This window comes from Labeo rohita, chromosome 1 (genome assembly GCF_022985175.1).
Source record: "Labeo rohita strain BAU-BD-2019 chromosome 1, IGBB_LRoh.1.0, whole genome shotgun sequence".
Classification (NCBI taxonomy): domain Eukaryota; kingdom Metazoa; phylum Chordata; class Actinopteri; order Cypriniformes; family Cyprinidae; genus Labeo; species Labeo rohita.
Window position 1 is genome coordinate 42,125,878 of NC_066869.1, and position 25,976 is coordinate 42,151,853.

Here is a 25,976-nt window from a genome sequence, read left to right on the forward strand (position 1 = left end):
ATTATGTTTATTCTGTATACACTTAAACATAAAGGTTACAAAAGTTTTAGTCTGAAGAATATTTTAAAAATCTAAAGAACCTTTTTTCACTTTATGAAAAGAGATTCCACTGATGTTAAAGGTTCTTCATGAAACTTTGTGAAATGGAAAAAAATATTCTATTTTAGTCTATATGTGACCCTGTACCACAAAACAAGCCGTAAGGAGTACGGGTACATTTGGCATTTTTCTTTAATGCCAAAAATCATTAGGATATTAAGTTAAGATCATGTTCCATTAAGATATTTTGTAAATTTCCTACCGTATATCAAAAGGTAATTTTTGATTAGTAATATGCATTGCTAAGAACTTCATTTGGTCAGCTTTAAAGGCGATTTTCTCAATATTTTGATTTTTTTTGCACCCTCACATTCTAGATTTTCCAATAGTTGCATCTTGGCCAAATATGGTCAAATCCTAACAAACCATACATCAATGGAAAGCGTATTTATTTAAAAAATAATTGACCCTTATAACTAGTTTTGTGGTCCAGGGTCACATATTTGTGCTATAATTAGGCAAGAGCATAAGAAACACCATTTTGTCATTTGAATTTACATTTATTTACTTGTTAACACTGTACAGTATGTTTATAAAAAGGTGTCATAAAATGTACAACAATGTAAAATGTTAATATATGAAGGTAAAAATAATGAAAAAGATTAAGTTATCAATAGCGAAAAAATACAACTGTCAATGGCAACAACTGTTGCAGTGACATTCTATAATAGAAGCAAAAAATACAAACTTTTAAATACGTTAAATAGTCTATTATCCAGCCATCCACAAGATGAAAGGAATGATAAAGGTTGGAAGTGCGGTGGATGGCGCTATTCCAAGAAAAAACATGGAAAGCATTCCGATGACAGTGGTCAGAAGAACACTCCTCTGGTCCCGGATTACTGACTTTAAACTTTCACAGAACTGTTGAGGGAAAGAGATGGGATAGGTGAGATTCGGAGCGCTAAAACAAACAAAAAGCAATCTGTCATTCGCATCTGACTGAGACGGTGCTGCTATGTTTTTCTGGGCGCGTATCTCTCCAAACCCACTTGCCACTGAAAGCAGCCGTTGTTCCTTTTTGCGCTTAAATGACCCAGATTTTCCGAAAAGCTCTCAGTCAGCCAAATGACTTGAAAAAATACCTTGTCACTTTAGATGCAAGAAATTAAAGAGCGGTGGAAAAGGGAACACCCAGCTCTAAACCCCAATCTGAATTGCAGAAAGGCATTTTAGGGAGATTTCAACTAACTTTTAGTAGGCTTTGTTTTAGTAGCACTTTATATATATATATATATATATATATATATATATTTGTACAAAAATAGTTGGAAACATCTATTTCAAGACAAAAATTATTTTTTTTTTATTAATTAATACATTCGTTTGTACATTTTTGTTTATATATATATATATACACACACACACACACACACACACACATATATATATATATATATATATATATATAGAATTAAAAACGTTCGTTGGCCAAATTTAAACTCATGGTAGCGAAAACGCAGGAAGCCATTTTGTTGTCATGTGACAAGAAACCCATAGAGAAGTCTTCGTTAGTTTCTCGCGAAAAAAAAATAAATGAAAAAGGCATGTTTTGTTTAGGTAAAATGGGACATACATAACAACCTAAAATTTGGGGGGAAATCTTAATATTTGTAATAAATAAATAACACAATAAGGACCTACAAGATGAGGGAATGCATTTTGTAATTTTTTCAAGTTTGCATTACTTCAATATTTTCGACATTTTTATGGTATATATGATTTTTTTCCCAAACGTAGGCTGTAATACATTTCTTTAAAGCCCATCTTTATTTGTCACTGACTTGTTTTTAACATAATTGACCTACTTATTTAAGATAGAGGGTATCGTCTACATAAATTAATGTACATATTAATCCGTTTAAGACTTAAATTGCGTTTGTGCTGAAACTAATAAAAATACTTTGCGCAAACTTCCTCTTAATCTGGCTAAACCTATTTTTAAACGAATCTTGCTAATGTATAACTGTGCGTAGCATCCAAAGCAGAAAGCCAATAAACTGGTAACATTTAATTATTAACTTTCAATCTACTATCTAGACGCTGTGGATATGAAGTATGCACTGGTCGATTCACAAGGAAAACGTGCTGATAAGAGCCAACCGCGTTTACCTGCTCTGTCTGCAGGCTGACCGCTGTCCCGTAGCGGCAGTAAGTGACAAAATGTTCGCAGTTATTCCACAGGAGACTATACGGAATATGACCGATAAGTTTTTCAGCTCTCCTGGCGACATCCTCAGCAGCCAGCGGCTGTCTCCTCAGGGTAGTATCCATTGTGTTGAGCAAAATAGGAGATCCGTAGGCAAAATCCTCCACCGTGTCGACCCGTATTGAGGCGTACTTGTAGATCACACCAAGGAGCAAGCGCTTGTTCGTCACAACTTTCTGGATTTGAGATTTGTTGCTCGTCAGAACCGGCAGTATGTCAGGCATAAGGTGTGCGACTTTGTTGTCACCGAGATAAATGCCAAAGTGAGTGAACAAAGTGCGAGGAACCTCCAGGAGATCCCCGCGCTGGAAATAATAAGTGCCCTCCTCGCGGCGCTTTGCGCATCTTTCTGGTTTAGGTGAAGCTGTGCTGAAAAAGTTAAAATGTGCAAGAAGAAAGGTTTTCTCCAACAGCAAAGCAAGAGAATCTAACATTTTGCAGTGCTGCTCAGGCTTCACTTCCCCGCTTCTTTTTATTCTAAGGAGCAGCGGTCCGCCATGACGTCACTGCGGTAGCGGAAATGCTATTGGCCGCTAGTGATGCGCTGGTGAAGAGCTGTAAAAATGTGAACGACAGAAAATATAAACAGGGAAGGAAAAGGACATAATAACGGCACATTACAACTGTAAGTTACATTATCATACACGGTAAAACGTAACCTATAATCTGGACACATATAAGAACGTGTTTGTGATTTGTTTTTGTATTTTTAGAATATATTTAGATCGCTTATTATGAAAAAAGGTAGGTAAAACAAGCTAAGGCTCCAATTTACACCTTTTTCAGTTAGGCCTATAAATAAAATGTAGAGTAACGTTATTTGTTTTCACCCTGGACCACAAAACCAAATTTTAAATTGAGATATTATCTGAAACTGAAATTAAGATATTAAGATAAATAAATAAGCTTTCAGTTGATGTATGGTTTGTTAGGATAGGAGAATATTTGGCCGAGATACAACTATTTAAAAAACTGGAACCTTTTAAGTTGTCCAAATAAAGTTCTTAGCAATGCATATTAATAATCAGAAAATAAGTTTTAATATATTTAAGTTAGGACAAATACAAAATATCTTTATGGAACATGATCTTTACTTAATATCCTAATGAAATTTTGGCATAAAAGAAAAATCGATCATTTTGACCCTTACAATGTATTTTTGGCTACTGCTACAAATATACCCATGCTATTTAAAACTAGTTAAGTTTTGTGATCCAGGGTCACATTTTGTGTATTGTGTGTGTGTGAAGAGGGAAAATTTACTCAAATGATTTTCACTCAGAAATTGCAAGCAAATTTCACAAATTGTTACAAAGAAATGGAAAGTACCAATGAATTAAACATGAACTTTTGAAGTAGAAAGACTGAAATGGTGTTATTTAAAGCCTACTCCATAAAATAATTAATACAATTAAATTGTTAAATTGTTTAGATACGCTGTTGATTAATCTTCTATTCATTTGTGAACTCAAATTTTGTTCTGCAAATCTATTTATTCTATAATTGCTGGAAAACGAACAAATAAATCAGTTAAACCGAAGGTCTCATAGCTCCAGGGGTGTCTGGACTTTCTCTGATGTAGGTACAAGCGGGGTAGATGAATGTGGAAAAAGTGAGAGCAGCAAGTTTGGCTAACGGTGGTTTGAAGTTGAGAGCTGGTTCATGCCATGTGGCAATAATTAAAGTCCTCAATACATTCACCCAGACCGCACCAAACAAGAGCTCCTTTTACCAATAGACCGGTTTGCAGGACGTGCAGACAGAGCACATGTCAGCACTCTATTAAAAGTCCCCAGAAATGCAGCCATCACATTTCCAAAACAGAAAAGGGCTGAATTCACCACGAGTTCAGCAGCACTACTAATGAATACCAATGGCACTAATGGTCTTAACTAAGAGTGCTGATTGTCTTGTAAATAGTCCAGCTCCATACAATCCTTAATGCAAAGTTTATAAAACCCACACTGAGGACATTAAGTGGTAAAGTGTTAGCAAAATGATGCAAAACAGTCTTAACTCAAAGATAAAGAAAGGATTAAAGCTGCCCCAAGAAGCCGCCCTCCCCCTGAGGTTCAGTTTAGTGGGAGAGCAATGATGGACAGGAGGAGAAATCAGTGTCACAGTGGTAACAAAGGTGTCCCGGTGAGGGCAAAAGCTGAATGTTGAGTGATTAGTGATTATTCGGTTCTCTCTCTGGGCAGTTGCTTGTTTGAACAGCAGTGGAGCGCTGAAAGATAGCGGGTGATAAATGACAAGCCATTTATCTTCCTTCCCTGTTTTGTCCCCAAGCATCCCAGCGTCTGTATGTGACAGCTGAATGCGCTTGTGAAAAATGTGAGAGTTTTGAGAGAGAGTGATTTCGATGCGAGCGTGTATGTGTTTGCTGTGAATGACACCCCGTTGCATTGAGGTGAAGCCAAGAAGCTCTGCATGCGCACAATGAGAAACTGCTGGATCTGTCTGTCGGCCGTTGACAAATGAACTCTTCACATGTCTCGCGTTCCACTTGCCATTGATCACTCTGCGTCGCTGAGGTCATGCTGTTAGCGCATGCTAATGCGGGTCAAAACATCGCAGTTTGAACGATTTCCCATAAAACCTGAGAAAAGAATGTGTTAACGTCACAGTGAATAAAATGCATGAGGTAGTTGAGGTTGGAACATTTTCGACAATCATTCCAAACATTACTTTACTGATCTTTAAGTACTCTAGAAGAGGAAAAACCTTTTGCTCTCTGACTTCCTGTGTCGATAGGGGTCAGAGGTAATGAGAGGACGTTGTGGCTCTGGACTTCAAGGGTTTATTGTTTTGTCATCGCCTGTTAGACGTGGCCAGCTCAACACAACTAAGTGAAGAACGCCGTTCTCTAATGTACTCACTACATATCAAAGTGCTTGCATGTTCAACAACGACCCACCAAATCTGACATTCAGCTTCAATTAGCTCTTTATTTTCTCTAATAAAATACTCTTTTTAATGCTCATTCATACTATTTATCTTTCCTATGTGCATTAATTACAAAATAAAATGTAAAAACTGATAAGGCACAGTTACAAAAGTTCACATTTTGATTCACTGGAATAGCTTAAACCATTTGGGAACTGTTAGTAGATGCAAACAAAAAAGGAAGACACTGTTTACATCATACCAAGTTCATAATATAATGCATCTGGGCTTTTTCAGACATTACTGACATTATCTATTTATAGCACTGAAGCATTTTTGAAAGTCTCAACACACCGCTGACATTATTCTGTCCTTGCCCATTTTAATCGACCAGTGATTTCAAATCAGGAAGACCTCTCAGTTTGTAGTCAAGTAGCATTTGCCCGTAGGCTTTTCCCTGCAGAAACACACACAAAAACACATTTTTAGTAATGTTAAAAACATGATGTACACAATGTTGTGAGGGATTTATATAACTGGTAAAGTTCTTTTTCTAAATGTTGATTATAATGCTGTCGTTCAAACGTTTGGGGTCGGTAGACGTCTCTTCCGCTCACCAAGGCTGCATTTATTTCATTAAAACACAAAAAAGGTAATATTTTGAAATATTATTACAATTTAAAATAACATGTTTCTGTTTTAATGTTTAAAAATGTTATGTATTCCTGTGATGGCAAAGCTGAATTTTCAGCAGCCATTACTGCAGTCTTCAGAAATCCTTTTAATATTCTGATTAACATTTCTTAATATTATGAATGTTGAAAACAACCGTGCTGTAACACTATAAATGTCTTTACTCTTACTTTTGATCAGTTCATGCAATGCATATTTGTTGAATAAAAGTATTAATTTCTTATTGACCCAAAGTTTGTACCTTAACATACAGGTTTGGAACGAAACAATTGTGAGGAAATAATTAAATTTTCAGCACCATTTCTTTAAGTTTGTAAATGGTAGCGTAAGTAAAAAAGAACTTGTTTTCTTACTTAAAATTAATATAATTTTATAATTGTTTTTTAACCTTCAAAACAACCCTCACTGGTTATAGTTGCTGTGTCTATGCTCATTTTCGAGTTTGTATGACTGTGTGCGTATTACCTGAGGGTCGCTGCGCAGTGACGCCACCCCTCCCCCTCCAAGTGAGTTTGGAAGAATGAAGTTCAGACCATGAATACCAGGCAGTTCGTACCTGGAAGCCACCGCAACATGTGAAATACATTATTTTAATTGAGATCACCTCCCGGTTTTCACACATCTGTGCATTAGCTCACGCCAGACTCTCATACAGACAGGCACCTAGACATGGCGGTCCTCAGCATGAGGTAGACCTCATTAGCAGCACCAAAGGAGTTTTCCCCAACCCATAAAACAAGAGGCTTGCATGCATGGACCCTCTATCGCCTTTAAAGACGTATGCAGGTCTTTAAAAAGTGGTGCAGGCTACAGATGTGGAGTAGCTAAATATAAAGGTGTTACAATGTCTATTTTGTGTGACTGTAACTTCCTAGTAATGATTTTCTTAAAAGTGAGCTACTAACAAAGTATTTATAGTGTTTCATGATGATATTTTAATTTAAAAATTTGACTATTTTGCTGTTTACTTCATCAAACCATTAAACGTTAACATCTTTCACCACTGGACATTGTGTACTTTTTAGTTTCTTCTTACCGTTTGACGGAGGGTAGGCCAGTCTGATCCTTTCTGATCAAATGTTGGAAATACTGCTCCACAACTTCAGCAGTTAAACACTTTTTCAGGTAGGGGAAATACAGTGGGTGTCTTGCAATAACCCCTAAAAACAGAAGTTACACATATAGGTTTAAAGATATATAAATCAACAGATTGATACATTGAGAAATGTGGGACAGAACGATAGAACGATAGAATGATAGACGATAGATAGACAGACAGATAGACAGACAGACAGACAGACAGACAGATATATAGATAGATAGATAGATAGACAGACAGGTAGATAAGATAGATAGACAAAATGATAGAACGACAGAACGATAGATAGATGATAGACAGATGGATAGATAAATAGATAGACAGATAGATAGAACCCAATAGAGCAATAGATAGAATAATCAAACAATAGACTGATAGATAGAACAATAGGAGGATAGATAGAGTGACAGATAGATAGATAGATAGATAGATAGACAGATGATAGACAGACAAAATGATAGAACAATATAACAACAGAACGATAGAAAGATAGAACGATAAATAGAACAATATACAGATAGATAGATAGATAGATAGATAGATAGACAGATAGATAGATAGATAGATAGATAGAACCCAATGGAACAATAGATAGAATAATCAAACGATAGACCGATAGATAGAAGAATAGGACGATAGGTAGATAGAACGATAGAAAAATTATAGAATGGTAGATAGACGGAATGATAGATAGAACGATAGAAAGATATAACAATAGATAGAACAATAGGCAGAACAATACATAGATAGATAGATCCTGACATTTTTTAACCTCTTCCAAGGCCCATATTTATAAAATATAGACTTCTGGGAATCCATACTGTAGTCTCAAGAGACCAAGTCAATCATTTCGGATCCAAAAGCATCCAAAATGTTCTGGTGTTGCTAGAGGAGGAGTACAGTGAGAAATGCCTGGTTCCCACAGTGATGTTCAGAGATAGTAAAGCACTTCTTTAAGGATGTGCTTAAAGTGTGAGGGAGTTGTACTTTATCAATGCTGTCATCAATTTACACACCACTGTGTGATGTAATACAAAAATTGGAAACAGAAGATGCTACCCTCTCCTCATTCCCTGAATTGTTGGCCATTTTTTAACCTGACAGTGAAGATATTCATTCTCCAAAGATAAAAATAGACATGAAGTAGACATGAAGTTCACCCAATCTTAACACTTTTGAGCAGCTGTGGGGAATTCTGTAGAGATAAGCTAGGCAACACTCCCCATTAAGGACCTGGGCATTTAAGGAGGTTGTTCTCGAGAAAAAACAGGACAGATGTGGCATTTTGTCATGAACTTGTATTCTCAGCACCAAGAAGGGTGAGAGCAGTATACTTAAAGTATACTAAAGTATACTAAAATTTTTTTGTTTGTTTGTTTGTTTTTATTAAGTATATGTTTAATACTTCATTTAATACTTAATTTCAATTTTGCCATCTTTCCATAAATTATATTAGTGATCATTAAGAAAATACATCTTTTCTATTTATTCAGAAGGGGTGTATTAATTTTGATAGACAGACAGACAGATAGATAGATATATAGATAGATAGATAGATAGATTTGACCTACTGACATTTCAGTATGAGTTCATTTTGAAATTTCAACAATCTGTTAGCAAATTTCAACGAGTTAACAAATTATGCCTAAAAAAACAAAACAAAAACACAGACTCCCAGTCTACTGTGGACGACACATAACCACTCATCACATCTCAAATGAAGTTAAGAATAGGGCAGGTTGCCACATCACAAGAGAGTGTTGCCTTTTGGGCTGTAGACAGTGGGCTGTGATTTGTGGTTTGTGGTCAGAGAACATGGTCTGACCCAGTTTCTTCCCAGCATTTATTGGTATGACACTGACATGCAGTAAGCAAATTGTCTCATCGTTGAAATATTATTCACTACGTGTGAAAGCACATGGGGAGACACTTACCGATGTTTGAGGAGTCCCCTTTGTCTCCACTGCGCGTGTATGCTAACTCCTCCAGTCTGAAGGTATGCGGGCCAGAGGGCAGATCTGAAGGAGACAATTTTGTTCTCAGCGTAATTAAATTCAGCAGTTGGCAGGTTGAACTAACAGCAAGCATCTGAATCTATTCAAAGACCATTTTGCTCCCAGTCAACGTACAGATTGCTGGATCTGACTGTTAATTTATATTGGAATAAGCTAATAAAAATAACCATTTTCACTATCGTTCAAAGGTTTCAGCAAGGATGCATTAAAATGATAAAAAAAAAATGACAGTAATGATTATAATTAACAAAATATTAACAAAATATTCCTATTTTAAATACAAGTTGTTCTTTTGAACTTTCTATGCACCAAAGAATCAAACAGTAGGCTGTTGAAAATTCAATTTTGGCATCATAGGAATAAATTTAATTTTTGCAATATTGTTGTTTACTGTATTTTTGATCAAATAAATGCAGGCATAAGAGATCTCTTTTAAAAACATTTAAAAGTCTTATTGACCTCAAAGTTTTAAATAGTGCTGTATGTTTTCCTGAAGAAAACGGAAGAGGCTGCCATGACACTAGTGTGTTTTAGGATTTACCAGGGTGTTGCGTGTTGCTTATTGCCTCATGTCCAAATATAATAACCAGTGCAAGGTCTCTATGTCAACAGATTATGTAATTGTTTTTAAACACACCCTGAAACGAACAGTTCACCCCAAAATTAAACATTTTTTTATTTACTCACCTTCATGTCATCCCAAATCTGTATGACTTACTTTCTGCTGTGAAACACAAAATGAGTTGTTTAAAGCAAGGGTGCTCTTTTCCATAAATTGGAAGTGAATGGTGACCACAACAGTTAAACAAGATTTTCCATGAAGTAGTCTATTTCTTATACAAAGCTATTTGATGTTTTGAGAAAATTAGTGGTATAAATGGCTTTTATTGTATTTTTTGGAGCTTTTAGTGTTAAGCACCATTATTGCATAGAAGACAGCAGCATGAACATTCTTCAAAATGCATGTTTTTATGCTCCACAGAAAAAAAAAGAAAGTCATGCAAGTTTAGAACAACATGATAGTGAGTAAATTCTGAAAGAATTTAATTTTTTTGGGTGAGCTATAAATAATAGTGATGCTCTGTTCTTTTGAAGTTCAACACAGCTCACTGTCGGGCTAATTGTTTGATCTGGTTATAATTAGCTACATCGCATATAATCAGTTTTTCTGTCTCAGAAAAAGCCCTTGGGCTGCGGAAACATTAGAAGCCTCTCTTACAATCAGCCGTCTGTGATGCTCTAATGACCGTGGCTCCAGGTTTTTCTGTCTGTTTGTGTCTGTGCAGATTTGAAAGGGACACAAAGTGAAAAGAAAAAGTGCAGAGACTATGTTGCTTTATATTGTGATCATTTGTATTTAAGACCTCCCATGTTTGCGTGCATAGCCCCAGCCTATTTGTGAATGAATGCGAGTGTGTGCGCTTGCGCTTGTGCGCGTTCAAACACTAGATCCAATGAAAGGATGTCCCTGATTATTTAAAAGGTTTAGCTGCTTGTTTAGTGCAACTGAGAAGTGACAGATAGATAAAAGGACTCAAGCAAACACTGCCAGGACACTACAAAGGTTGTGCCTTTCAGAGGACCTAAAGCAAAGGACTCTGGGAAAACAAGCAACCCTGGATTCCGGTGCAAGGGATCTTATAAAACCTTCTCTCGGTAGAACAATCACATTGGCCCTTAAAACAAGGCTTAAGCCCAGTTCTTTCAGTTGAGTTTGTTGCTCAAACATTCCATCACCTCCACCTTGAAGTAGGTCATATCAAACATTGAACGATTGTCTCCATGTGGAAAAAATTGTTTTGATACACAAGAGCGTCTGTCATTAATAAAATCACATTTCAATCTGATCTGGGAAATATTTAGGAGGAAAAAAATGTGCTGGAAAGTGTACAAAGCATACAAAGCATGAAATATGTTCTCTGAGAAGAAGAGAATAACTCATCTTTGAAAAGAAAAGAAATGCAATATGATCCTTTGTCATATTCAGACTCTTTTTGAATGTACACTGACCAAAATTATAAAACACAACACTTTTGTTTTTGCCCCCATTTTTCATGAGCTGAACTCAAAGACCTAAGACTTTTTCTATGTACACAAAAGGCCTGTTTCTCTCAAATATTGTTCACAAATCTGTCTAAATCTGTGTTAGTGAGCACTTCTCTGCCGAGATAATCCATCCACCTCACAGGTGTGGCATATCAAGATGCTGATTAGACAGCATGATTATTGCACAGGTGTGCTTTAGGCTGGCCACAATAAATGGCCACTCTAAAATGTGCAGTTTTATCACACAGCACAATGCCACAGATGTTTTGAGGGAACGTGCAATTGGCATGCTGATTGCAGGAATGTCCACCAGAGCTGTTGCCCATGAATTGAATGTTCATTTCTCTACCATAAGCCATCCCCAAAGGCGTTTCAGAGAATTTGGCAGTACATCCAACCGGCCTCACAACCGCAGACCACATGTAACCACACCAGCCCAGGACCTCCACATCCAGCATCTTCACTTACAAGATCGTCTGAGACCAGCCACCCGGACAGCTGCTGCAACAATCGGTTTGCATAACTAAAGAAATTCTGCACAAACTGTCAGAAACCATCTCAGGGAAGCTCATCTGCATGCTCGTTGTCCTCATCGGGGTCTCGACCTGACTGCAGTTCGTCGTCGTAACCGACTTGAGTGGGCAAATGCTCACATTCGAACGAATGAATCCCGGTTTTCACTGTACAGGGCAGATGGCAGACAGTGTGTAGGGCGTCGTGTGGGTGAGCGGTTTGCTGATGTCAATGTTGTGGATCGATTGGCCCATGGTGGTGGTGGGGTCATGGTATAGGCAGGCGTATGTTATGGACAAACGAAGACAGGTGCATTTTATTGATGGCATTTTGAATGCACAGAGATACCATGACGAGATCCTGAGGCCCATTGTTGTGCCATTCATCTACAACCATCATCTCATGTTGCAGCATGATAATGCAAGGCCCCATGTCGCAAGGATCTGTACACAATTCCTGGAAGCTGAAAAAATCCCAGTTCTTGCATGGCCAGCATACTGACCGGACATGTCACCCATTGAGCATGTTTGGGATGCTCTGGATTGGTGTATACGACAGCATGTTCCATTTCCTGCCAATATCCAGCAACTTCACACAGCCATTGAAGAGGAGTGGACCAACATTCCACAGGCTACAATCAACAACCTGATCAACTCTATGCGAAGGAGATGTGTTGCACTGCGTGAGGCAAATTGTGGTCACACCAGATACTGACTGGTTTTCTGGACCCCCCTGGACCCCCATAATACAGTAAAACTGCACATTTTAGAGTGGCCTTTTATTGTGGCCAGCCTAAGGCACACCTGTGAAATAATCAGTGCAATAATCATGCTGTCTAATCAGCATCTTGATATGCCACACCTGTGAGGTGGATGGATTTTCTCGCAAAGGAGAAGTGCTCACTAACACAGATTTAGACAGATTTGTGAACAATATTTGAGAGAAATGGGCATTTTGTGTACATAGAAAAAGAGTTCAGCTCATGAAAAATGGGGGCAAAAACAAAAGTGTTGCATTTATAATTTTGGTCAGTGTAAAACGTAAATTATTCCTGTGATGGCAAAGCACCACAGCAATTTTCAGCAATATACAAAATACGTTGCTAACATGCTGATTTGATGCTCAACAAACATTTTTATTATTATAAATGTTATATTTATGTGGAAACCATAGTATTTTTTTCAGGATTCCCTGAAGAATAGAAAGCTAAAAACAGTCTTCTGTAACATTATACATTTCTTTACTGTCACTTTTGCTCAATTTAATGCATCCGTGCTGAATAAAAGTATTTATTTCTTACCCCTACTTTTGTAGTAGTTACACAAAATAAAGGTGCTTCATGATGCCATAAGAACCTTTTTTGTTTAAATGGTTCCATAAAGAACCTTTAACATCTGTAGAACCTTTCTGTTTCACAAAAGGTTCTTTGTGGCGAAAGAAGGTTCTTCAGATTTTAAAAAAGTAAGAAAGAGATTTTTGTGGAACCAAAAATGGTTCTTCTATGGCATCGCTGAGAAGAACCTTTTAAAGCACCTTCATTTATAAGAGTGTAGAATCAGATGTAATGAGGTAATCCATGAACACTTTACATTTTGTAGTGCACATTCAATCGTCAGTGTACCTGTGGGTGTTGGGCTGTGCTCCTCTGAGCGAAGGGAGGGGTCGTGTCCTTCAGCTAATGAAGGGTCTGATACTGCCTCTCTGTGTGTCTCCACAAGCTCCCCATTCACATGAATGTGCACCTGAAATCACCAATTAAGGCTCATTCATTCACTCAGTCATCCATATGTATACTTTAATTGATCCATTTCCATATTCTGTCCAATCCACTTAGAGTGACCTTTTTAAGTTAATGAACTTTTAGATTTTGTTGTATACAACATGCTTTATGAAGTTCCATCACTGAATTTGGGATAATCCGGCCACTTTTTTTGCATTTATCTCAATAGGAAATCTACACAGGCTTATCTGATTTCACCTTATGCCATGGTACTCCGTATTAAACATGGTGAATTTGAATGATTCTTACCATGGTACATAAAGAAATGATTAGTTTTCTACTTAAAAAAAATAAATAAAAGTAATACCTCCAAATCTGCCTTGGGATGCAGGAAAAAGAAAGGTTTCAGCACTGGTGATCTAGAAAGAAAAAAATAGACATTAAATAATACACAAGGGTCAAAGACAAGATCAAATTAATCAAATTCGCAAAAGTGATTTTCTACTTACAAAGCATTTGAATGCAAGTGTCTGCTTTAACGTTTCAAATAACTTTTGAGAGAATAAAAGTGTCAAAATATGGGTGAAATAATGTTCCTTAGTCATTCAGTGTAACAGATATATTTTTGTAAAAATGAAACATACTTATTCTGATCTGTACTTATCCCCTTAGCATTCATGTAAAATGTAACTAAATATGTTACATACACTTCTTAATACTGTGTTGTTACCTGAATGATCCACAGCTGTGTTTTTTTGTTTATTTGTTATTTAACCCTTTCCAACAATGACTGTATGATTGTGAGATCCATCTTTTCACAACTTAAGCACCCATATGCAACTATTACAGAAGGTTCAAATGCTCACTAATGCGTCAGAATGAAAAAACAATGTATTAAGAGCCGGAGGGTGAAAACTTTTTAAATTTGAAGATCAGGATAAATTTAACTTATTTTGTCTTCTGGTGAACATGTAAGCATCTTCTGTAGCTTCTGAAGGTGTAGTACTAAATGAGAAAAATATGATATTTAGGCAAAATATGTAAAATGTACACATCCTCATTATGTTCAAAAGTTGAAACTCCCAGCTCTTAATGCATCGTCTTCCTTTCTGAAGCATCAGTGAGCATTTAAACCTTCTGTAATAGTTGCATATGAATCTCACAATCATTATTGGAAAGGGTTCAAATACACAAAAATGCTGAAAAACCAAAGAATATGTGGGACCTGAAGGATTTTTCTGAAGAACAGCAGGCAGTTTAACTGTTCAAAACAAACAAGGGATGCATGAACAACTATCACTAAACAAAAACAAACAAAAAACACGTCTGTGGATCATTCAGGTAACAACACAGTATTAAGAATCAAGTGTATGTGAACTTTTGAACAAGGTCATTTTTATAAATTTCAACTTTATTATTTGTGGACTATATGTAAACATCTTTTATGTGAAATATTTTATTCATGTCAGTACTAAATAGTACAAAAGCGACATAATAGTGACAAAATTCTGTAAAGATTTAAAATTACAATTAATTCAATTTTGGGGGCTGCACTGTGATTCTTACATACAGACTTTTAATGTCACCATCAGTAATTCTTGTTTTAAATATGCCTGACAAGATTTTTTGGCATATGAACTACTGTTATATTGAATGGCATTTTAGCCATACAGAGTGTCTTCTATAAATCATGCAAATAATGTGTGATACTCATTATTTTTTCCTAAGAATTTTTTTTTTTAATTAAACGGGACACATTCTAATGTACAAAGAATAAAAACTTTATTTACAAAATTTAAATCTTTTATTGTTTTAATGCTTGAAAACCTCTTTTCGTCTTTGGCCCACATGCAACATTTGCTGGTACACTTTTTTGTGATGTTCTAAACAGTTTTCTGACTTAAAAAAAAAAACTACTAACTAATACTTACATTCTTGGTCGCCCTCCTACAATAGCTGTGAGTCCTGGAGCTGAAAACAGAAAGAAATTAGATATTGGCCTAAGTTGTTCAAATGTTCTTTGGACAAGGAGCTTAACTAAAGCGGATTGGAAACAGAGTAGGACAAAACTGCGTTGAGTTTTTTACTCACCCATGCCAGTTCCCGCTGGTGCCACCTCTCTCGAGAAAAACTCCAGCGCTTTCTTCTGTTTGTGATGGACGGCCATCCAAACCACAGCCTCACGAGGACTCTACACAATAAAGAACAGCCTCAAAAGCTGTAGGTTATTTATTTTAATTGTAAACAAACAGCGTACTAATTGTTTAACACAATTTTCAACAGAAACAAACAGCCTACTGTATTGGCCGCATGTGGTCCATATGTGTCCTCAGCACCCAGAACCTGAATGTTGACTTCAGCGTAGTCCTCCAAACCCAGCTGTTTGAAAATTCTCTGGGTCCTATAGATATTTCATGATGTCGTTTCACAATGCAGCACAATTTTTAAATATCTAATGCACTTTTTAAACAATAACTAATCGTATTTGTCCAAATCAACCTTATACAAACTTGCATTGTTGATTCTATTGGCACATTACATAACTATTTGACCTATAAAATAACTCAGAATAAACGCTCAACCTCTTAATAATGCTCTCTGCTGTTCTTCTGGCTTTTTCCACAGCTCTTGGACCACCAACAGGACAAACCGCTGTCGCCCTAAACCCATCCATATATGTGGCACAAACCTTGATAAGACAAAATCAGCTAATTTATTCATTTATCATTTTGATCTAAACTGAAATGACTGACCGGAAATGTTGACCAACCTTGTAGTCACCTGATGGAGGTGATCCTTTGGCACCACCTACTTTCACTGTTCCACCATCCACATCTACATACATATAAAGTCAGAGAATTTATGAGGCATCAGCTTTGCTCTAGTTGTTTGAATGTTTAACAGTGTACATGCATTAGCTTATTGATTACAAAGACAATGAGATGGAAGTTTAGGGGACAAAGAAAATATTTGTTCTGTGACAAAGAAAATAACATTCATTAAATGAAAGAAGTGGCAAAGGTTATAGCAGATAACTGGAACCGGCTGTTAGGTAGCCAGTCTAGACAGCTGGTGTAAAGTCAATGGGCTGCGTCTGTGAGTCAGACGTTTAGAGATAATACACAAGCAACCATCTGATCACTGCATGAGGACTTTTTACTGGAGATAAGTACAGTACTGTTGCTTTGATTTGCTTTAAGTTGTCTATCCACAATGTTGAAGATAGTACTATTGCTATATCTATAAATATGTCACTGCATGAATATCACAAATAATTATGCATGTACAATCCAGTAGAAGTACGACTGACCTGGTATCTCAGTAATGGTGACATTGGAAAAGTCACATGTGACATCAGGCAGGAGGTAACGCTGTGGGTCTCCGATTTCATAGACTAACTGCTCTGCCACTGTACCAAATGAAACCAGCCCACCAGTTTTTGGAGGTTTGGACAGTGTAAATGAACCATCTGCAGAACATTCTACCACTGGGAAGCCCATGTTATCCCTGAAAATCAAATGAATGAAGGTGAGAATGTATTTTAAGTCACTGAAGTTAAAGCTGATGTGTTTTTAAAAAAAAAAGAAAAAAGAAAAAAAGAAAGCGATCTTAGACTCAAGGATCCAAGAAATTTTGTCAAGAACATGTTTGTGTCATATTTCACCCCAGGACCATTAGGTGACATTATTTTAACGACAGTTAGGTACTCCCTAAAAATTCTCATTACTCGAATGCAAAAAAAAAAATTGGAATGTGAAACAACAAAATATTTCAATTATTATATACATAATGGTAGTAATTGAAAAAATGAACTTTTGAAAAATATACTTGGCAGTTTCTATTCCAAGAATCCTGATTTAAACAAAAAATTGATTAAAACTCTCATGTTGTTCCAAACCCGTAAAACCTTTCTTCATCTTTTGAAAACAAATTAAAATATTTTTGATGAAGTCCGAGAGCTTTCGGACCCTGCATACAGCGATGCAATGGACATGTTTAAAGCCTAGAATGGCAGTACTTTATTCAACAATTTCTTCTCTTCTGCTTTAGACTTCGACATGCGTTCATGAGAGTTTGCACACAAAAAAGTTATTCTTGTAGCTTCAGAGAATTACGGTTGAACCACTAATATCAAAGCTCTCAGATTTCATCAAAAACATGTTAATTTGTGTTTCAAAGACGAACAAAATGATTTTCAACTGAATTTTCATTTTTGGTGAACTATCCTTTTAAGCAATGCTGTTTTCAGCACTGACAATAATAAAAAATATTTTTAGCACCAAATCAGCATACTAGAATGATTTCTGAAGGATCTTGTGGCACTGAAGACTGGGGTAATGACGCTGATAATTCAGCTTTGCCAACAGATTAATTAAAAACATATTAAATTTAAAATAGTAAAAACTGTATGCATTTACAATAATGAGAATCGAATGCAACTTAGAATAAAAAAAACAAAGAAACATCTAAAAAATGTATGTAATAAGAGTTTATACAGAAAATGTGCTTAACTGTCATGAAAAAGACACAATGCATTTTTTGTCTTTCAATTTTGAGGTGAACTGGGCCATGAATATATCAAATTTTTCGAATGTTTACCAGTCAGGAACTGTGTGCCAGTCTGTGAAAATTCCTCCTGTGGCCTGTGCGCCGCACTCAATCAGATGACCAGCAAGGCTACAATGGAAAAAAAAAAATCTGATTTTCTTATGAAAATTCACAGCAATCAAAACAGACACAGAATTTGACTAACAACATAAATGTGGTTACCCACAAATATTCTTATGCTGAATGGTCCTTCACACCATGCGACAAAAACAAATGAATCATGTGTGGGCGTCTGCCCTTACTTTCACCTCAGAGTATAGTGTACATATCCTTGTCCTGTGTTTTTAGCAGACAAAACTTGTCTGATACACTGCACTAGTGTGTGTGTATGCATACATTTCAAGAGCTCATAGTGTTTACAGTACCTTCCAGCAGCCAACAGGTCATAGTTATTGCAGTCCCATGCAAACTGTCAAAAAAAGCAAACCAAAAAAGGTATAACATTTTTTTACACTGGATAATTTATATATATATATATATATATATATATATATATATATATATACACACACACACACATACATACATATATACTGTTAAAAACAATCACAACAACTGAGATTTAACAAGTAAACATAAGTAGCTGGTTTGAATTTGAATGTGAATTTCTTCTAGGATTAAGTCTAAAAATCTCTCTTTATGGGCTAAAGTAAACTTGGCTCTTTCTTAAAAGACATGCTGCTGGTATGTTACTAGTTTCTGTTTTTGTTTTGTGCTGATGAAGGAGGTTAAAATTACCAGCACATCGTCACAGAGGACGAATGAGGCACAACAGCTGTTGCACAAGAGAAAAACGTTCTTGCGTGACAAACCGTACCGAATGCATCAGCGGTCCAAGAACCACAGCGCTGTCCACGCAACGTCCCGTCACCACAATATCAGCCCCGAGGTCCAGGCACCGTTTAATAGGGAGGGCGCTGTGACATACAGACACAAGAAAGAGGAATCTCATATGCTCAAACCACCAGCCTGGCTCCAGGCATGAATAACAGACAAGACCAATGACACGCTGTAATTAACTTGTAGTTCATACCCCAAATACGCATTCATGCTGTGGACGGTCTTTGGAAGTGGTTTCCTTCCCTCCGAATCAGCCATCCTGAGTTCAGTCAAAGAGTCTTTCTAGGATTCACAACAAACCAGAAAATCACAGGGAAGATTTCAAAACTGTCTGAACATTTCTCAGTAGGGATATAATTTAATAAGTGCAATAGCTATGTAGTAATCACTACAACTATCACTTATACTTAGTTTAGGAATTTGAACACACCCCTAACAATTACTCCATCATTACTCCAGTCTTCAGTGTCACATGATCTTTCAGAGATCATACTAATATGCCGATTTGCTTGCATTTCTTTATTATCAATGTTCAGTTATTGCTGCCTAATATTCTTGTGGAAGCTGTGATACTTTTTTCAGATTTTTAATTAACATAAAGTTTAAACGAACAGAATTTATTTGAAATACAAATCTGTTGTGACATTATAAATGTCTTTACTATCAATTTTGATTAATTTAATGTGAACAATAGAATAAGGATTATAGTATTTACATTTTGTAAAACTCTAGTAACAAACAAATGCACATAAATATTATAATTAGTCAACGTGTGCTGCATTCTAGATGCTAATACAATAAATATTCTGTTTCTTAAAGTTCGACTCAAAACTTTTTTGCTTGTTGAGCTGTACGATATGGCTATCTGATATGATTTTCATCTTGGATTATACTGACACCCAGTGGTGTGGCTGTAGCATCACGCAAAAACAAAAGTTTCCTTCTACCAATGCTATTGTAGAACTGTGGTATTTTGCAGTCAGCCATGATTATCTTTTTAACTAAAAGTTTAATAGGGTGATTACTGAAATAAAATGAGATGTGATGTGATGTGAAGTCAATATGTCAGCTCCCATGAGGTGAGTAAATGCCCATGAATTACATGCAGTCGAAGTCAAAAGTTTATTTACAAAATCTGCAAAATGTTAATTGTTTTACCAAAATAAAAGGGTGTCATACAAAATGCATGTTATTTTTTATTTAGTATTGACCTAAATAAGATATTTCGCATTAAAGACATTTACATATAGTCCACAAGAGAAAATCATAGTTAAATTTATAAAAATGATCCCATTCAAAAGTTTACATACACTTGATTCATAATACTGTGTTGTTACCTGAATGATCCACAGCTGTGTTTTTTGGTTTAGTGTTAGTTGTTCATGAGTCCCTTGTTTGTCCTGAACAGTTAAATTGCCTGTTGTTCTTTAGAAAAATCCTTCAGGTCCCACAAATTCCTTGGTTTTGTGGAATTGTTGTGTATTTGAACCTTTTCCAACAATGACTGTATTATTTTGAGATCCATCTTTTCACACTGAGGACAACTGAGAGACTCACATGCAACTATTACAGAAGGTTCAAACACTCACTGATGCTCAAGAAGGAAAACTGATGCATTAATGAGCCAGGGGTGTAAACTTTTGAACAGAATGAAGATGTGTATATTTTTCTTATTTTGCTTAAATATCTTATTTTTTCATTTAGTACTGTCCTTCAGAAGCTACAAAAGATACTTGCATGTTTCCCAGAAGACAAAATAAGTTACATTTACCCAGATCTTCAAATTCAAAAAGTTTTCACCCCCTGGCTCTTAATGCATTGTGTTTCATTCTGGGGCATCAGTGAGCATTTGAACCTTCTGTAATAGCTGCATATGAGTGCAGTTGTTCTCACTGTGAAAAGATGAATCTCACAATAATAGTCACTGTTGGAAAGGGTTCAAATACACAAAAATGGTGAAAAACCAGGACCTGAAGAGCAGGCAGTCTAACTGTTCAGGAAAAGGGGAGGGACTCATGAACAACTATCAAAAGAAAAAAAAAACACAGCTGTGCATCATTTAAGTGACAACACATTATTAAGAATCAAGCGTATGCAAACTTTTGAAAATTTTGCAGTCATTTTTAAAAATTAAATAATAAATATTCACCTATTATGTTCTCTTGTGGACAATATGTAGATGTCTCTAATGTGAAACATCTTAAACTTCTGACCTCAACTGTAAGCATTAAATAAGTTCAATTACCTGTGGCATCAGGTCATCCCCAGTCACCACAGCTACCTTCAAGTCAAGTCCTGCCTTTTGAACTACTTCCTGTAGAGCTGCTCCACAGGCAAGAGGATTGACACCCCCAGCATTACTGACCACACGAATACCTGCAGAATAAAACAAAAATCCGTAATGTGTCTGAAATGACAGAAGATGATTATTATTCATGATATAAACAAACCTAACTCTAATAAGTATTTCCTTTAAATACTATAATTATATTATATTATATTGCAGGATTTCCAAATATACCTAAACTGCTTTGATGAACATGATCAACTGTACTAAAAAATGCAAAATCTTAAAAGTATCTTCGTAAAATATTACAATGAAAAATGTATCATTTTGTGTAATTACATTAGATTAGATTAGAAATAAAACAGCCTAGACAAACATCAGCACCTAGAAAAACATTAAAAAATGTGTCTTTACCTTTTTTGCTGATATCCTTAATAAATGGAGAAAGGGAAAGGACAAAATCAGGAGCATATCCCATATTCTGAAAGAAAAGAGTATTGTTAGAGTCAATCCAAGTTTATATTATAATAAGCATATAATAAAAGTCATAAAAAGTAATTAAATATTACAGAATCACCCTGAATTCATTATCTTACATTAAAAAAGCAGTTCTAAAGTCATGCCCTACTGAAAAAAAAAAAACAGTTAAAACCAGCCTAGGCTGGTTGGCTGGTCTTAGCTGGTTTAAACTGGAAGTAGCTGGTTTTAGCTAGTCTCCCAGCCTGGCTAGGCTGGTCAAGTTGGTTGTTCCAGCTCGTCTCCCAGCCTGACCAGCTAAGGAAGTGGCCAAAACCCCTCTAAAACCAGCCTGCTAACGAGCTAAGACCAGCCAACCAGCTTAGGCTGGTTTTAGATGTTTTGTTTTTTCTTCAGCAAGGACATCAGGTATAAATAGCTCTTTACGGTACAGTATAGGATGTAGGAATTACTTACAGGTGCTTTAGCTTTGGCTGCTGAGAGCAGTGACATAGTGATTTCAGACAGATAATCAAACACAAGGAAGTCCAATTTCCCACCATATATGAGCTGAGGAACTGCATGGAAAAGATTATCAAAGGTTTGATTGTTTTTTTTTGTTTTTTTTTACAATTTCATCAAGACATAAACTGCCACGACACCCAAACAGTATTTGGACACTTAGACCTCACTTAAAATGTACGAATGAATAAAAAACTAAATGTGACCCTGGACCACAAAACCAGTCTTAAGTCGCTGGGGTTTATTTGTAGCAATAGCCAAAAATACATTGTACGGGTCAAAATTATTGATTTTTCTTTTATGGCAAAAATCATTAGGAAATTAAGTAAATATCATGTTCCATTGAGATATTTTGTAAAATTCCTACTGTAAATGTATGGAAACTTAATTTTTGATTAGTCATATATATTGTTAAGAACATTATTTGAAGAACTTTAAAGGCAATTTTCTCAATATTTAGATTTTTTTGCACCCTCAGATTCCTTATATATAAATAGCTGTATCTCGGCCAAATATTGTCAAATCCTAACAAACCATACATCAATGGAAAGCTTATTTATTCAGCTTTCATATAATGTATAAATCTCGATTTTGAAAAAGTGACCCTTATGACTGGTTTAGTGATCCAGGATCACAAATATCAAACCGTGTCTTCTTGGACAAACATTTTGGACACTTCTGAGGTTGTTAAACGTTATTAGACCATCTTTTATGAACATACATCCACTAAAATGAGCTTGAGAGAAGGATCCAAATATTCTGGGCGTCAGGGAGGTTAGAAAGAGTAAAAAGGCGTTATCTTTGGTGACACCTAGCGGTCATTCAAGGAGATACACACGGAGCATATTTTAGTTCGCTTGGTTTGTGTAAGTACGTCCTTGTCAGGATCTGTTGTGCAGAGAGAAAAGTAACTTATAATCAGTGTCAAAGCATATAAAGTAAAGTAATTTTACTTCAATACCTGACGTTGCAGTATCGCCCCAAAACCCTGACGCGCATCCGATGCGAACAGTTTTATGTGCTGATGAGGCGTAATGTCTGTTACTGCTTCTGTAACGTGAGTCTCTTGTAAAACATCTGACAGCAGTTGCAGATTCACTGAAACTGTGTGAGTATAAAACATTATTCCTGCAGAAAGGCAGCGGTGAGGTTGAACAAACTCTCACTGTCAACCGATGCAAACTCCCGGATATGCGCGTAAGATTCGTCATAGTCGGCAAACGCGTTTCTTGTCGAATTTATTTTTTTGCTTTTAGTGGACAAACGGTTGTACGCTTTCTACAAAACTGGAGAGTCAAAAGTACAATCTCGTACTACATACAATCTCATCCGTGTAGGACAAGATCGTGTTATCGTGGTTCCTACTACTAAATGAAAGCTTCTATTCCAGCTTTTAATGCACTTCAAAAATCTGAAATTAATGGTTTAATTGAAAATATATATATATTAAATTAATTAATTAATTAATTATTATTATTATTATTATTATTATTATTATTATTATTATTATTATTATTATTTTATGTATGCATGCCTGTACTTATGTATGAACAGGTGAAAAGTTGTCATTTTTCCTAAATGAAACTTCTCACCACCACATTAACCATATTTAAAGATTTAATTAGCAAATATATTTGCCTATAATACATCTTACAGTCATGTGAAAAAGTTAGGACACCCTACTGAATTCCATGGTTTTCTGTATCAGGACATAATAAAAAATTATCTGGTCCTTGCCAGGTCTTAAAATTTGGAAAATAAATCCTCAGATAAACATCACCACATGACATATCACACTGTGTCATTATTTATTTAAGAAAAATACAGCCAAGAGGGAAAGGCCATGTGTGACAAAGTTAGGACACCCTATGAGTCAATTGCCTGTAGCAGCAATAACTTGAAGCATTCATTTTCTATATGACTTTATCAGTCTCTCACATCGTTCTGGAGGAATTTGGACCAGTCTTCTTTTCAATGTTGCTCCAGTTTATTAAGGTTTGTGGGCATTTGCTTATGCACAGCTCTCACCACAGCATGTGAGTCAGGATGAGCTCTGGACTTAGACTGGGCTGTTGCAACACCTTGATTCTTTTCTTTTCAGCCATTCTGTTGTAGATTTGCTGGTGTGCTTAGGATCATTGTCCTGTTGCATGACCCAATTTTGGCCCAACATTAGATGTCGGACAAATGCCTTCGCATTTGACTCTAGAATACTTTGATATACAGAGGAGTTTATGGCCAACTCAATGACTGAGAGGTGCCCAGGTCCTGTGGCTACAAAACAAGCCCAAAATTATCAGCCCTCCTCCAGCATGCTTGTCTTTTGGTATGAGGTGTTTGTGCTGATATGCTCTTTAGGTTTTCACCAAACTTGGCACTGTGCATTATAGCCAAACATCTCCACTTTAGTCTCGTCTGTTCAAAGGACATTATTCTAGAAGACTTGTGTTTTGTTCAGATGCAACTTTGCAGACCTAAACTGTGCTGCAGTGTTTTTTTTTTTTATATAGAAGATGCTTTCTTCTGCCAAGCCTTCCAAACATGCCATTTTGTCCAATATTTTTCTAATGGTATTGTCATGAACTTTATCATTTAACATGTTAACTGAGGCCTGTAGAGTCTGAGGTGTAGTTCTTGGGTCGTGTGCCATTTCTCTGAGCTTTACATGTCTGATCTTGGGGTGAATTTTCTGGGACGTCCACTCCTGGAAGGAGAGGTGTCTGTTTTAAATGTCTTCCACTTGTGAATAAACTTCAAATTGTTTGGAAATGGCTGTATTACTCTTCTCAGATTGATGGCAGCAACAATTGCTTCTCTAAGATGATTGCTGATGTCTTACCTCCTTGGCATTGTGTTAACACACACCTGAAGGCTCCAGACCAACAAACTGCCAAAACTTTTGCGTTTATAGAAGCACTCAGACTTGCTGATGATCAGTTAATCAAAGGTATTTGATTAGCAGTGCTTGACTGTTATTTACCCTCTTAATTCCAATGTTAACAGTAAAGGTGTCCTAACTTTGTCACACATGGCTTTTCCATTTTGGCTTTATTTTTGTTCAGTAAATAATAACACGGTGCAATTTGTCATGTGTTGTTGTTCATCTGAGGTTTTATTTTCAAAATTTTAAGAGCGGCCAAGTACCAGTTTTGTTTTAATGATGTCCTGATTTGGAAAACCATGGAATTCAGTAGGGTGTCCTAACTTTTTCACATGACTGTATATGCCAAAATCTAAAAGTATTCATAATAGGGGTCTGGGACCCAGGCTATATGAAATATTAGACAACTAGTTTACTAAGGAGACAAAATGTCATTTTAGGATTATGGCCTTCGAAAGCTGCTAGCCATTGCTAAAGTAATGGTGTTATAAAATAATATATTTATGCTTAATAATTCTTTTGGTGGTTTGGATTAAAGTTTGGCAGCCAAAAGTGTAATAGATCAACGACATAAAGATGTCCACGTCAAATAAAATGTACAAAAGTGATTTTATGTCAATAGAAAGCATGTAAGTAAAGTGTCTACTTTTAAAGTTTCAGATATGCTTTTAGAAGAATAAAATGTCAAAATTTTGTTGAAATAATGTTACAATGTCATTCAGTGTCACACAATATTTATAGAAAAATTTAAACAACATGCTTATTCTGACTTGTACAAATTAAAAAAATACATAAAAGAATAAGGTAGCATGTTTTATTGTTTTAAATGAGTAAAATCTTACTGACACCTAAACCTAGGTTAGTGGCAAATTTAAAAAATGTAGAATTACAACTAATTACTATTTGGGGTGAAAGTAGTTTGTCTTTTAATATGTCATAAATTAATTGCCTGACAAGATTTTTACACTGAATGACATTTTAGTGAGTCTTCTGTAAATTAGGCGAAAATATACAATATTTATTTTTTGCTCAGAAAAACTAAATCAAAGATGCAATTAAATTAAACAGAAAACTTTTTAATATAATTTTATTTTTTTATAAT

The 25,976-nt window shown here is 35.9% G+C and overlaps 2 protein-coding genes across 3 annotated transcripts; both read right to left on the reverse strand.

The window, feature by feature from the left end:
• Positions 1-38: 38 nt before the first annotated feature.
• On the reverse strand, positions 39-2,917 carry LOC127159068 (lecithin retinol acyltransferase-like). The gene is made up of 2 exons (XM_051102020.1): positions 2,212-2,917; positions 39-963 (listed from the first exon to the last, which is right to left on the reverse strand). The coding sequence occupies exons 1-2, from the start codon at positions 2,740-2,742 to the stop codon at positions 811-813; spliced, it is 684 nt and encodes a 227-aa protein (XP_050957977.1). The 5' UTR covers positions 2,743-2,917; the 3' UTR covers positions 39-810.
• Positions 2,918-3,119: 202 nt separating this feature from the next.
• On the reverse strand, positions 3,120-23,318 carry LOC127158926 (uncharacterized). 2 transcript variants are annotated; one of them, XM_051101961.1, is made up of 21 exons: positions 22,955-23,318; positions 21,949-22,049; positions 21,430-21,496; positions 20,974-21,104; positions 18,922-19,010; positions 18,706-18,805; positions 18,254-18,297; positions 17,880-17,957; positions 16,591-16,787; positions 16,051-16,115; positions 15,863-15,969; positions 15,579-15,681; positions 15,372-15,471; positions 15,212-15,251; positions 13,648-13,699; positions 13,182-13,302; positions 8,921-9,004; positions 6,924-7,047; positions 6,353-6,443; positions 5,549-5,651; positions 3,120-4,907 (listed from the first exon to the last, which is right to left on the reverse strand). In XM_051101961.1, exons 1-20 carry the CDS (start codon positions 23,202-23,204, stop codon positions 5,577-5,579), a joined length of 2,019 nt encoding a protein of 672 aa, XP_050957918.1. In that variant the 5' UTR covers positions 23,205-23,318; the 3' UTR covers positions 3,120-4,907; positions 5,549-5,576. The 2 variants fall into 2 exon arrangements, with proteins under 2 accessions (XP_050957918.1, XP_050957854.1); XM_051101897.1 differs by lacking the exon at positions 3,120-4,907 and having other exon boundaries at positions 4,981-5,651.
• Between the last annotated feature and the right edge of the window lie 2,658 nt (positions 23,319-25,976).